This window comes from Haemaphysalis longicornis, unplaced genomic scaffold (genome assembly GCF_048455015.1).
Source record: "Haemaphysalis longicornis isolate Haplotype H1 unplaced genomic scaffold, Haemaphysalis longicornis Haplotype H1 scaffold_2, whole genome shotgun sequence".
NCBI lineage: Eukaryota > Metazoa > Arthropoda > Arachnida > Ixodida > Ixodidae > Haemaphysalis > Haemaphysalis longicornis.
In genome coordinates, this window is record NW_027526295.1 from 138,079,290 (window position 1) to 138,094,064 (window position 14,775).

The following is a 14,775-nucleotide window of genomic DNA, read 5'->3' on the forward strand; positions in this document are numbered from 1 at the left end:
AAATACTTTTGAACGCGTGCACATGATAGAACTTGTACATTTAATTGTGAATGCGTATTTAAAGCGAAGATTTTGCTTGACCAGAATTGTATGCGCTTCTTCGGATACACTGGCTTGGCAGTGACAAGCGAAAAAAACTGCGGGTCATGATGTTTTTGCTCCCCTCGCCCCTTTTCTTTTGCAGACCGCAAGATGCGGAATTAGGTTTTGTACTGGTTGTGGATAGACGTAAAGACAAGTGGAACTCCGTCAAGACTGTATTGCTCAAGATCTCAGTAAGTTTGTCAAGCAAAACCTGTGTGTTGTTCTTCAGTATACGCGGAGTTATTTAACAAAACTTCACCTGAATATTGCGGTGATGCTGGGATTTTCGGGGGTGACAGCAGCTAGTAATCCCATTTTCAGATCTGACGTTGATTTTGCGATTTATAGCCTGCGATTATAACCCCTTTATGGGTTCACATGCATATGACCCCTAAGATTCATATAGAGCCCTGTACAAATTCGTGTGGAGATGGAACGCTTTTAGGTCTATATAATATGGACGCATAAAAACTAGTACAATGCTCTGTATGAATTTTTAGGGTCCATAGGGGTCTTAGACAAAGTTCTAATAGATTTTTCCAATTTTTTTCGTAAGCCGATAGGCTTGCAATGAACCGTTGATGTTGGTAATGTAACTTGTATTCTACAGTGCTTTGGTGAAAGTGAAAGTTATGTTAGTAATATTCATTACCTAATGGCAATGGATGTTTGGCAAATGCCTGTTATTTTTATACCAGTCTTTTCGAGCTCCAAGAGACCTGGAAAAGATAATATCTTGCGAAGACTCGTCAAAACTAGAGCTCAGAATTCGAGAATGCGTGGAACCCCTCAATGTTGGTCGATGAGCAGTGCAGGGATAACACCGACGGTTCTCTTCCAGGGGTATTTCCCAGGCTTAATCCAAGTAGTGTTTGTTCTGAAGCCTGTGGGATTCTTACAAAAGGCGCTGTCAGAAGTCAGCAACAAGTTGTTCAAAGAAGAGTTCAAGTTTAGGGTAAGTAATTCGCTACATTCATCTGCAATTCAGGTTCACTTTAAGCCATTTCTTTTCTTCTACATTGAAACCTCTGAAAAAAAAGTCAGAAAGCGACACTCTTAATCAAGGTATTTTTATCACGCGGTGCTAATGGTTATAATCATTGTCTGTTCCTTTGTAGCTGCAGGCATGTATACATTTTTGCGAATACTTGTACGACCAACACAGTCTTCTTGAGTGCTCAAATACCCCTACAAGAAAACAGTTTCTGCAGGTACCCTACACAAGCCTCACCGAAGCGATCGCTTAGAGCTTGAGAATGGGGTGGCTCAGAGCTGTCATAGCAACGGGCCTCCAGGAGACGAAATCTCTTTGAGTTATGACTATAATGTCGTACCTGGAACGCTTATTGCATGACTATTATGTGAAATGACATGAAGTAGCGACAGTTCAGTACTTAATGATTAAATGAAATTTCCTGCGCAGTTCTCATTCGCTGGCAGCGCATTTGATCTGCAATTCACTGAGGGAGAAAAAAGCCGTCCAGTGCACATATATTAGGACCGTCCAAGGGTATCCGAACAGTGAAACCTTTGATTGCGAGAGCAGTACGGTGCAATTACTGTTTACTTAATCGTGGAAGTATCGACTGTGTAATGCAATGTCATACCTTTTCGATACCCTTTGCAGTTAGTTATGTGCAATAACCTAGAAGATATAATGCAATGTCATACCTTTTCGATACCATTTGCAGTTAGTTATGTGCAATAACCTAGAAGAGCTGCATGAGTACATCGATCCGGGGCAGCTGACGGAAGACCTGGGTGGCCTGATACCCTACGACCATGAACGGTGGATGGAGCAGCGAATGGTGTGTGGCCTTTTTTCTGAGAGCCTTCGTGTATAAAAGTCCGCTAGAGCTTCTTTTATAGGCGTTTTTAGTATTTATGTGAGTTTACCGAAGTAAGATATGTGCTCACCTTTTGGACTACGTGTCCCAACCACAAGAACCTTTCGCCCGGACGCTAAGGCCCAGCACAGCGTAATGCACCCACAGAGTAGCACATATCAGAAGAAGAGTTAACCACCCAATAATAAATTGAACTAAAACACTGGGACGGCCGACCACAAGAAATCTGCGTGTATGCGTTGTAGCCCAAGTCCGTGTTACATACCCTCATAGTAGCAGGTGTCCACATAGGTTACGTGGCAACATTTTATAAGCACGCCTACTCCTTCCCCATCGGAATGGCCAGTAGAGCCCAGTGCGACGCCTGCGAGGTTGAAGAGTCAATCGAACATGTGCTTTGTCGTTGCCCGCAGTATTCATCAGAAAGACTTGTTTTGACCGCCAAGCTCAACTGATTGGACAATCAACCATTAACACTAGAGACTATTCTAGGACACCACCCGCCGCGGTGGCTCAGTGGCGAAGGCGTTGCGCTGCTGAGCACGAGGTCGCGGGTTCGATTCCCGGCCGCGGCGGCCGCTTTTCTGATGGAGGCGAAAAGCAAAAACGCCCGTGTGTACGAGATTTCGGCGCACGATAAAGATCCCCAGGTGGTCAAAATTAATCCGGAGCCCTCCACTACGGCGCGCCTCATCGCCTGCGTTAAACCCCTCAATCAATCAATCAATTATTCTAGGACACCGACCCTAGAATTGACTTCGCAGAAGGCAACAAAAGCCCTTTTGCGTTTCATGAAGGAAACAGGCTTAGCGGAAAGACTATAGCGCCCGCAAAGGGACTGAAGTGTGTGCGTGGCCCTTCTCCTTTCCCCTCTTTTTTGCTTGCTTTCTCTTTCATTCCCTGCACACCCCTTCCCCAGTGTCGAGTAGCAACCCGGGCTCAAAGCGTGGATAACCTCTCGGCATTTCCGTTTGCTTTTCTCTCTCTCTCTTTTATAAGCAGGAACTCTTGTGGAGTCTTATGCATGCACACACGATAAAGAGAACAAAATCAATTTCTAGCCGCACAATGCCGCAAATGAACTAAAGGAGAGCCTTACTTGAGCACCTAGAACGAATATGCATCAGATCTATAATTTACTTGCTCACTGTTCTGAAAGGAAAGCAAGACGTGCCACGCGTGTAGACGTCATGCAAATGAATCGTGGTGTACAAGGTGGTCGACATGGCGGGCTCCGGCGACGCAGGCCGTGGAGATGTTCAGCGGCAGCCTGAAGGAGGTGACGGAGTGCGTGCGCGAGGCCACGCAGCGGCTGCGGGAGACCGAGCTGCCCAACGACGTGGGCTCCACGGTGGAGCTGCTGCGCGCCCAGGGCGGGCAGTACCAGGAGCTGAAGGAGGACCTGCTGAACGCATCGCAGCACGGACACCAGCTGCTGCGCTGCGTGAGGCCGCCGTCGCCCGCTCCCGCCGACCGGGCGCTCTCTTCGTCGCACGGTGGCAGCGGGGACGATGCTGCGGCCAAGACGGCGGCCGCCGCCCAGAGGCTCGTCAACGTGTGCGCCGTCGAGCGGCTGCTGCAGCAGCTGCACAGCGCCGAGCACGGCTTCGACGCCTTCTGGAGCGCGCACCAGCGGCGGCTCAACGAGTGCCTTGAGCTGCGCAAGTTCGAGCAGGAGTTCCGCGAGCTGCAGGCCAACATGGCGGCCAACGCCCGCGAGCTGGACGCCATGCGCGCCGTGGGTGACTCCGTGGCGCAGGTCGACTCGCTCCTGCAGGAGATGGACGAGTTTCGGGCGCTGGCCGAGGTACGGGATGGAAGGTTGTTGTTCCCTTCTCTCCGTGGATAAACGTCATGCCTGTAAATCAAGGTGTCCGGTCCTGGGGAGCCAGATACCTGGGTTAAGAATGTGCGGCACTCCTGTACCCTCGACATCAAAAGGTTACCGCGCACTCCCGTGTTTTAGGAATATCTTCTGATATAGGCGTTCGAAACAACTGATATTACGGCAAAGAGCCACCGTTGTCACGCGCAAGAGATAATGGAAAATGCACGGTCAGAGTACAGAGCAGCAAAGACACATGGAAATCTTGTTGCTGTTCTGCGCTTGCGCCATCCCCGTTACGATAATCGCGTTGGAAAATAGCAGCTTGGTAGTGTTTCTAAGTTTCTTTTGATCGTAACGGTGGCGATGAGTTCACAGCGCGTCCGATGTTGACCTCTAGGCTCTAGCTCAGGATAGCCTTTTGGATTTACCCTACATGAGATGACGCGAGGTGACTGAAATTGAATCGCAGACTGCTGGCAGCTAGTGGCCTACTTTTCAGCCTGCTAAAACTGTAGTGTGTCTGTGAAGATGGCGTTGAAGACGGCACTGTGAAGACGGCACTGAAGTGCAAGCATGATTAAACGAGGAATTTTTAGACCGTGTAATTTCCAAATGTTGGTGGGATTGTTTGTGGTGTTTTTAATGAATAAGCTTGCTCGATGTAGGGGCTGCCGTTTGACTTTATTGTTCACCGTGCCTGACGTGACGGTCCACGGTCTGGCGGCAACACTGTCTGTGGCCTTGACAGGAGGACCTTGACAAAGCGGACCAACTGAAGCAGGCCGGCCGGGAGCTGATTGAAGCCGGCCACTACGCCGTCGACTCCATTGAACCCAAATGCATCGAGATCGAGCGCATGTGCGCCGACTTCCAGGAGACACTCCGGCAACGCATGGACGTCCTGCAGCGCTTCCGAGACCTCCAGCAGCGCATCGACAAGGTAGCGCGCTCCTGTGGTTAGATTAATAGAGAAACGTTCCCACTGTAGTTTTCCCTGCTCCACCTTGTCCGAGCTGCTCCTCAACATAAACATTGAGTCGTTTATGGGGGGCGGAAGGGGGGGGGGGGGCAAAAATAATTGGTACAGCCGCATTTGTGCGAGGGATTGTGAGGGATGTATGCATGCCTCACCCAAACTTGCGTAAGGCGTAAACGATCAGAACACAGTTTGCCGTATAAAGACTTGGCTCCCAAACGTTTATTGACTGCGCTCAACCCGTCGGCCATCCGCTTTTAAAAGGGCACGTGCAGTCAAGAAGCCTTGTTATTGCAGCGGTGAATAGAGCTCTTATCGAAGAGCTCTGTTGGCGAAACACGCTCTGAGGTACTCAGGAGCTGCAAACATATCAACTGCCTAGTTGTTTTGGGGAGTATTATCTACGTGGATTGCATTATCGTAAAACCGGCAATTTGCCCGAGTTTTTTGTTTTCGATACTTTTGGCTATTGAGAACAGTTTGCTCCTCACTTACTGTGTTCGCGACAGTACCAGCTGTGCGTTAAGCGGTGTTGCCAATTTGTTCTCGCTTGCTACCCCCCACTGGCAGAGAAGGAAGGGTATGAGCGAAAGGTGGTTGGGTTTAACCAAGACCACGTTCGTGTGCGTTTTTGGGGCTTGAAGCTCTTTCAGTGTTGGTTAATTTGTTATGGGAAAGGTATCAGCTGTTTTTGTCAGTGTCAATATTATCGAGTCAAGCGTTCGAAGGTTTCTCCGCAGCATGTGCACGAGTTATGCAGTTAATGAAACGGAGTTTCTGGTGATATAAACTCCCACAGTGTTGCTTGATAGTCATAATGGTCATTTATAATTAAGATCACTTGTACACTGGAATACAGAAGATGCGAGGCATTTCAATGCTGAATAATCAATTAGCTTGCCATGATTGCCAATTTTTATAGCCCCATAAAGGTGTCCTGCAGTGCAGAATTATGTTGAAGTTCAACCCAGTTTTTTATCTGAAGAGGTTCTTGCTTGATGGTGATGTAATAATTACGAAGGATGCAGTTTGTCCTTCTTAATTCAAGTATTGTTGGCTTCAGGCATTGAACATTTGTTGGGCAAATATTTTGGCGATGTGCTGGTGGATTGAATGTTCCTCTACAATAGGCCCAAGCTGTGGTGTTTGCATTTGCAACCTTCGCTTACGATGTCTTGTTTGGTATTACCGACTGGAGTCCATTTGGCCCAGAAAAGGCTAGTTTATGCATGCCATTTTTAACAGGCAATTTGTGAAGCATAGCTTTGTTGATTGTCTGCTTCAGCGTTTAAAGTCTATTTTGTATATTTTCCCCTGGTACCATCCACACGACTGAGTTCAAACACAACTGTACATAACTAGTATATAAAGGAAGTAAATCAATTAAAAGAATTTTGTCCAATAACTGTGTCCTTCTTGTAACATAAGCATGTGGACATAGGCTACTTTCCTGGCTGTTTCCTTTCGGTAGGTGGGCTTTATGATATTGCCGAACATTTTTGGTCAAATAACCCAACAAGTAGGACAAAGTAGAAATTGCCCACAGGTATTAAAAATGAAATATTGGTTGCTGTGTTGAAAAAGTCACGACAACAGTCTGAAATTACCATCAAGCTGTGCTCGTAGCATCCAGTTTCAGAAAACAGTGTGATGCCATCAACTGATGCCATCACCTTTGGCGCCTAGGTAACGTGTGGGAGGATGGCTTGTTACCGATACACTTTTGCATCATTGGCGTCAATCTCTGTAACAGCGCAATTCCATGGCTTAAATACCCAGCTTTTATGCTGGCCTCGTGCTTCCAATGAGGACGTGTGTATTAAGCAGCACTCTCTTTACTTGAAGGAAGTAAATTCTTCTGCAACAACCATCCCACTCGACATGGGGTAAAATAACAAAAACAAATGCCTGCTTGAGGAGTCTATGGTCTATTTGTATGCCATTACAGCAGGTATAAACAGAACAAACTGGAAGGAAATGAGGCCCAAGCTGTGCGGGTAACGGTTTACCCTCTCCCTAACTCTGCAGGCCAACAAGTGGTGCAGCCAGGGTGTGGAGCTCCTGGCCACACTGGACATTGAACGCTGCTCGTCTCCCGACTTTGCTCGCTCAGCCCTGCACGACCTGGACGTGTTTCTCAGCAGCTCGAGTGAATTCAAGCTGGGCGACCCGCGCGAGTTCCACCGCTTCTTCAAGGACTTCATCAACAGCGACACCAAGCCACTGCTGCAGCAGGTTTGAATTCTCCTTCTGCAGCGTGCGGGTACCTCTGATGCAAAGGCCATGACGAGGAAATACAAATTGATTTCATTAAAAAGACTGCTTTTTCTAGATGACAATGATACCAATTTTATTACAAACTTTTAACAAATAACCGAGATATCGAGAAAAACAGATGGAACAGTCACGGTGCCCCAGGCACTTTCCGGCGATTTACCTATGACGCCACAGAATAATTGTTTGTGCAGCTGGCAGGCGCCTACCTAAGACACCAGCAAGAAATACTACTGGGCGATTGTGCTGGGGTCACTAGTTCCATTTGATTGTATCACTTGAATTCGAACGTACCGTGAACACAACGAGCAGTATGTTTTAGTGCTTACTGATTATATGTCACTGCTGACCATATTACATCACTGTGGTGCAAAATTTTAAATTTTTCAATATTTCTAGCACCATTTTGGAGGAAAAAGTGTCGGTTGTGGCTCGAATGGAGCTTAGTGAGTTACCGAAGGTCAGTTCTCTCAAATCGAACGAAGTTGTATTTCATCTTTATGGCACCTGCAGACCACCTTAATAAAGGTGGTCTGCAGTTTGCTCTGGAACTGGTTGTACTGCCATAATGACCTCAATGAATGACCGAGCAATGGTTAGAGCAGCAGAACACTCACTGCTAGCTTATGTTTTCGAGGTAATTGTGAATACTTGCCAGAATTTTTTTGGGGATCACCAGAAGCTTTGGGAAGCATCGTATACTCAAATTGCTTTTAGAATCATCATGTTTTTCGAATCGGGGAGATACGGGTGTGAAACATTTTGGGGGCAGTTTTTCCACCTGAGAGAGGCTGCAAATTTTGGTGACAATGTGAGTGAGTTTATTGCACTGTTAGTGCTCAGTTGAAGAAAACCCAGAAAGTTCTTACTTTCCAGTGGCTTTGGTGTTGGAATTGTTTGGGCACATTCTCCTTGGGTGGGGTGGAATTCCTGAGCGAAAACAAATTCGATACTGTCGTGTGGATTGTGCAATATATCATTATCAATTTGCGCAGGGCCTATTCTGTGAACCTGAACAAAGGATAGCTTTCAGCTCTTAGAAACTGCTAAAAGGGCTTTACTCATCGGCATCTGGAATACGTGTAGAATTCCAGGTTTTGATGTTCACGGTTTGGGGTTGAGCCCAAGCAATTCTAAGTTTTCCTGCCAAGAACCATGATTTTGTTACTGTGTTGAAATAACGTTAGAGGTTATTTCAACGCATATTTTTCGTGAATAAGGGTGGTTTGGTATATATACGAATATGGGTCAAGTATACTACGGTGTGGCCCGAACGATAAAGCTGGACATTATAAAAAAAGTCTGGTCTACAGAATGAAGTTCAAAATTATTTTGCGATCTGGTTCACAAAACAGGCACTCGCATGAATTGATGTTCATGTAAGGTACACTATAGTTGCTCTGGTTCTCTTTTTTGAGAAAACATCACCACTGTGGCATTGCTTCCATTTCTTTACAAATCACAAATAAACAAATTACAATGTTTTTCAGAAGAATAATCTATGAGCCATTGTAACATGGCCTCTGATTTTTTAACCATGGGGCCTGAGAAATAAGCCCATGGAACCCTGTGCAGTGCTTAACTGGGAGGTAGTATGTATATTTATGCTTCAGAATCGCGTGCGGTCAAGTCAGGTAGTTCAAATTTTGGGAATTAGGCAGCATGCATGATTGGACCAAAGTAAGGAAGTCGACAATGACAGAGCTCTTTGTTACTCTTGTTTCAAAGCATGGCAATTTACAAGTTTTTCAATGTTGACCAAAAAGGCAGTCAAATGAAAGTGCACTTCATCAAACACATGGTTTGATGCAACTTTATGCAACATCACAAATATGGCCCTTTTTCTTGCAGTGGCAGGCATTTCTCCAGCAAAAGGCAAAAAAAAAAAACACCCATGTGTTGATATTTAGGCATGCAATAATCCCCACCACCACCACCACTTCTGCCACCACGTCATCATCACAAGTATCACCATAATCAATTCCAGCAACATCAATCGTCATTAGTCAGCAACATCAATCATCATCATCAGGCACAATCATCATCAACCATTACCATCAATCTCCACCACCAACAGTAATCAACTAGTATCATCATTATAACATCTGTGTCCACTGCAGGACAAAGGCCCCTACCACGTCCCTCCACTTCCGGTCTTGTAATATCCTTGTTCATTCTTTACTTCTAAACTTGCTGATTTCATCCATGAAAAATTATCAGTTCTCCTCGACTACAGCACGTCTCATGCACTTAAGGCCACATAACCGAAATCTAAATTTTCGATTTTAACTTGGACGTTTTGCTGTTCCCCGAATGTCGCAGGTTTTGAAGAGGGTCGACGATGTGAAGCTGATGTGCGAGAACAAGCAGGCGAGTCTTCGCAAGATGGTTGCCCGGCAGGCGAGGCCTGTGCAGGCGGTCGCCCCCGAGCCCTCGGCCGTCCAACAGGATCCACTGGCCTACGACCCCGACGCGCGGCTCTATCCTTCCAAGAAAGCATCTTCCAAGGTGCTGCGCTCTCACTAGCCATGTGCCTGCCTCCTAGGCTCGCAGTCGACGTTCCTCACCCATTGTGATCACTGTCGCGCATTCTGTCTCGGTACAAATGCAGTAGCAATGTTTCTGTGAATCTAGGTCGGAGTGGTGCAGCTAAGTCATCTTTTTTTAGGATTTCTGTGTCGGTAAAGTGTGCAATGGTTGGACGTACACAGGGGGAAAGCTGAATATGCTTGTTGAACCAGCGAATGAAGTATAAATTGAGCAAAGGATACTCTGGGGAATCGATTTAATCCTCTGGGCAGACAGTCCCGCCAGAAAGAGGTTCTTAGTAAAGATTTAAAGGTAGAGCAGTAGCACTAGGTTAGAGAGGATAATTTTTCTGCGAAATTTCATTAGAACCCTTGGTAGGCAGGTCACAATAGGAATTTTGTAACTGTCAGCATTAGAGGTTACCCTTCACAATAGTGTGTTATGTTTAAAGCAATCGCGACAGTAGATTTCTCAACTTCAGCGCTGTGATTCTAGGTTGTAATAATCATAACTGTATTGACTCGTGCAATGTGTGCTTAAAAATGCTCGTGTGGCCTTAAGACGTACCTTTGACTTTTTTGACCGCTGCACTTTCATGCAGCGATCATTGTGTTACTGATTAATAAGGTGCATCGCAATGTTACCCGGCTTTGATGGGACCAATTTGTGGCCAGTTTTTAGACCAAGTACATGCATACATGTAAGCCACTCTGTAACGTATGAAGGGGATATAGTGTCTGAGCTACTTTTTGTGTTATTGATTTACCATTTTATGAGATTCTTCTTGATTTCATGCTGGAAGTCTTCTCTTCAAGCTGAGCAATGTGTTGTTTGGAAAAAGTGCAAGCAAAACTTAGCTTTCCGCTGCTTTTTATTGCATCCTACAGGCTTACCATGAAAACAATCTGCTTATTTAGGCTATAGGCACCTTTTAAAGTGGAAATGTTGTTGTATTACATGTTAAGAAGTTGAGCTGGAAAGCTTTATTGTAAGTGTACACCTGTCTGCTGCAGATATCGATTGCCGGTAAAATTACATATGAAATTGTCGTTGGCCTCACACGGTTGCGCAGATTCCATGACCTTCCGCTTAATGCAAGAGCTATGAATTTTTTGATGCAAAGCAATGTTTGCGTTATGGCACAAAATAAGTTTGCTGAGTGCTTTGTTGTACAAATGTATTCATCTTGAAGTCGATATTGGTGGGGAGTATTTTATACGGTTGGACGTAGAGCTTTGTAGTTTTGCTTTCAGTTTGTATTTGTTTGTCTGTAGGTTTGCTTTTGTGCCTGCTTCAGTTTTTGTTAGCATGACGTATTTTTATTGCCACTTGACAAAAGCCCTTATAATCAGGCCACCGGAATGTATTCTTTTGTGGTTTTTTACTGCCTGGGATAATTTTTTGTTTGAATGACACTTTTTCACTTTGAATCTCTGTATTTATGCATCGTGATTGTTTCTAGAAGTGTGCAATTCCCTTATGGTTTAATTTAAAAATTTGAGGGCGCTTTGCCACCATTTGAGAATAGTATGTCATTATGTCATTGCATGTTAGCCTATATCATGATTGAAACTTTTTGTTTCTGTCATGTTGTGTTTTGTCATTATTGTGCCGTCAACTTTCATGCTCCTAGGCATGCTTGTTCAAGCCAATAAAAATGTGATGGTGGTGGCACGCATCACTAAACACTGTGCATGTTTCTGCCCTTGTTTGGTCCTCATTTTAAGCATGACAACTTTCACAGCACATCTTTTCTCTTCCACTTTCTTTGTGGTGGGGCTGATGGATCAGTCTGGGAAGCACAGGTTCAATAATTTGCTGTGGAAGCAACTCAAATATTGCAGTTCTCTAAACATGCCTCAACAGTTTTAATGTTTTAATATACATACACTATATTAAGGCTAGACACTTGATTGTGTAGCTCGTTTGCTTGGTGCTTTGTTTTTTGGGTAAGTACAACATCATTGTTTGTTTCGTTTTGGGCTGCCATTAACACCACACAATTGGTTCATTTTGTTTTCGCATGTCACAAAGATGCTATCGCCAATAACATCTGCTTCCAATTGTGTGTGGTGTTGTGGAGGAATGCTTTTGGTCTTTTTGAATCCAAAACTCCATTTCCCTCCTCATGTGAATCTGTCTTTGTGCACATCTAGCTTAACAAGCACGTTTTTGACTCTTAACACCAATATAGCTGGCAAGAAAAATGCTGCAATATATTGCTGTCATGCCTTACTAACATGCTCAACTACCCATGCTTGCCACACTAACAGTGTTGAACACCTGTGTACGATGGTACTAGTCCTGCAACTGAACGTAACCATTTGTAAATAATACTGTCAGAAATTGACCACTCGAAAAACAAATGTTCACAATATTCTAACACGTGTGTGTGATCTGTAAGAATGGCTTGTCTGTGTCGCCTACTGCTTTCGCTTGAACTGTCACGTTCCTGCCAGCCTTATGCCGACTGCCCTGTGTTTACGTGTTTCTTTGTACGCAGCACGTAGAAGTATGCTTTGCTCAAAATGAAGGGGTCGACTCTGGCCTGCAGTCCCTGGAAATTCTCCAGGACAAGAAAGGGTGATTAACCTAACATGCTTTTACATTCCTTCTTAGCTTTCTCCAGCACGTGAGCGGTTTCCAATGCATGTTCTTGGCTGAGCGGCGAGCTCGCGTAACAAGCAAAGAGGTCTTAAGGTACTAAATGCTAAAATAGTGGTTTTCGGTATATCAACTATAAGTTGTTACGTAAGCACCATTTAAATACATGGCTCCATCTAAAAAACTTCAGTGTGTCAACTTCGATATTTTCATGGTATACAAAACGGAAGTAAAGTGTGGGACTTGCATTTTTTTTAACAAACTGATTTCAGTGTATGAATTTTATCTTAGGTGCGTGAAGCCTTTTTAAATGAGGTGCACTTTGCTATAAAGGCATAAAGCTTTTGGCGCCTTAACATTCCTCTAGGAAGCTCTGGCTTTGATTTCATACATTGGTGGAAGTGTAGAAGCGTGTGTTTTATAGTTGGAGGGTTAATTCGAGTTAGTTTTGTTTTAGTACAAATCGAAAAGCAGGCAGAATTGATGCCACATATTATGCTAGAGTATTAAGCAATCTGTTCGGCAAAAAAATTTTTTTCAGGCAACTAAATTGGAGAGTAGGGTGGCACAAACTTTGCTACACCATAAACTTTGCCCAAAACTATAGAAGAGTTTCATGGGTCCTTCATAGTGTTCACTGCTGACTCAGTCGATAATATTTTTCATATATTTATTTTTCTATGCTTTTTACTTTTGATACCAGCATCAAATTTTTTGTGGGTAGTAGGCATTTAACACAGAAGTTAGAAGCTAATTTCTAGATGTACAGTGTTAGCATAACCAGATATAAAACTGTGTTTGGCTTGATTTCCATTGCCGTTTCAGTTTCATTTGAATAGGTCCGGATGCAAATTTTATAACATCCTAGGGAGACCAGAGCATGAACCCTGTTTTGTTAATAACATATTTTGCACAAATGTAGGACAAAAACCAGACAAAGAACACAGGGTAGGATGCAACCTGAGCACAAAATTGCAACATTTTTTTAGAATGAGTTTAAATATACTCATATGCACTATTTCGGCAGAGAACAAAAACTACCACTTACTATTCAAAGACACATCTAGCACCTCTTAAAGTCAGTTGTTGGTCAAAAAAGACCAATGGAGTCAGTGTAATGTAATCAGGCTCCAGTCTACATCTATTCTATGAGCCAAAATATGTTCAAATAATGCTATTGAGGTGAGATTTGTAGAGTCGTGGTGGCGTTAGTACATCGTCTGCAGGTCTTTCCAATGAAGAGCTTATGTTTCAATGTTGTAAATGTGTTTGCGTATAGAAAACGTGTTTTTCTTTTCTTTGTCAGCCAGTAGTGTGTATACGCCCATATTTGCATGCCGGTCATATCAAAACTTAGTTTGGAGTTCACACTCGTGTTGTGGCTTAGCTATTTTACTGTCCATAGTCTAGTTTATGTGCTGCAGTTTCTAAAATGTTCTAGGTAGGACATTCGAGACATTTCTCATGTCGGAATTGGACCAGTGCAAGCACACACTCTTCTGTTCTTGGCTGAGTTTTCAAACATTTTGGAAGTTCGAAATCGCTTGAAAAGGTCTGACAGTGAGGTAACAAATCTTATTGTCAGGGTAGCCGATATATGCAAGCTGAATTCTGTCTAAATTATTCTCGTAAAGTTCGCATTATTTGTTTGCAAGACGTGTCCCATATTGTGACCCACACTGTATGCTGGTTTCAGTTAGTTTCAGTTTTCGTGTCAACGTTTATTTGAGAGCAACTTTGCGGTGTTGTGTGCTATGCATATGTGGGTTTGAAATACACATCTCAAATAGGCAATTTACAACAAAATAAGGACATTTAACTACAGATGCTGAACCATGTATATGCCCTATATTACTATACCCACAATTGTAAATATGTACAAGGGCATGGGAGAGCATAGGAAAGCAGTTGTAGGTTCGCGAAAATTTTATTCTGCAAATGCCTGAAAAGTAGGGGCATGCGAATGTTTAAATTGGGACTCCGAAGCAAACGCATTAGTAAAAACTGACTGAATCGAATCGAATATTTTTGGAAACGAATTGTAAGAACTGACTTCGAATTGATTTAATATTTTTCAGAGCAAATATCTTTGTTTTAGTGTTTATGCAGCTTCAGAAACACTGCTGCAAAAAGAAACACAACTCTGGCAGTCAGGACTCAGTGACACTCGTAACTGCTTTTGTACATAGTGTGTGATAAAAAAATTCTACGAAGAAACAGAAATAAAATTTTAAAACAAGACTGCAGAGCAGTGGAACAATATTTTGGTATATATTTCCATGCATGTGCAGCTTTCCCGCTCATGGCAGTCCTTTCAGCAGTGATTACTCTGCATTTTTTTAGCGAAATGAAAACTTCTTTTGCACAGCTAATATTTGGGGGTGAATACTTGCTTTGTGTACAGTTTCAAGTCGCGCACGTTGCGCGACTGGGTGCCTGAGCCATGGGAACTATCCCCTAGAAATGCATGGGGAGTTAGATTTGACAGCGAATTACACAAAAAAATATTTATAAACCTGAAATATTCTTTGAGCGTTTTACTCTTCACGTTGACTTCTAGTTTTACGCCAAATATCATGTTCCTAAAGTGGTTTTTCTAGGTTCCCGAGAGGTTGTAATTTTGAGCGAGAAAA

The 14,775-nt window shown here is 43.8% G+C and overlaps 1 protein-coding gene across 5 annotated transcripts in view; it reads left to right on the forward strand.

Moving 5' to 3' along the window:
- Nucleotides 1–14,775, forward strand: part of LOC144169263 (guanine nucleotide exchange factor DBS-like) — a 349,981-nt gene that overhangs the window by 295,756 nt on the left and 39,450 nt on the right. For all 5 annotated transcript variants that reach the window (XM_077698325.1, XM_077698326.1, XM_077698328.1 and 2 more), the window contains 8 exons: nucleotides 185–275; nucleotides 926–1,039; nucleotides 1,776–1,892; nucleotides 3,178–3,738; nucleotides 4,508–4,699; nucleotides 6,764–6,970; nucleotides 9,332–9,517; nucleotides 12,042–12,121. In XM_077698325.1, coding sequence (XP_077554451.1) covers nucleotides 185–275; nucleotides 926–1,039; nucleotides 1,776–1,892; nucleotides 3,178–3,738; nucleotides 4,508–4,699; nucleotides 6,764–6,970; nucleotides 9,332–9,517; nucleotides 12,042–12,121 — 1,548 coding nt within the window. The remainder of the gene's footprint in view (nucleotides 1–184; nucleotides 276–925; nucleotides 1,040–1,775; nucleotides 1,893–3,177; nucleotides 3,739–4,507; nucleotides 4,700–6,763; nucleotides 6,971–9,331; nucleotides 9,518–12,041; nucleotides 12,122–14,775) is intronic.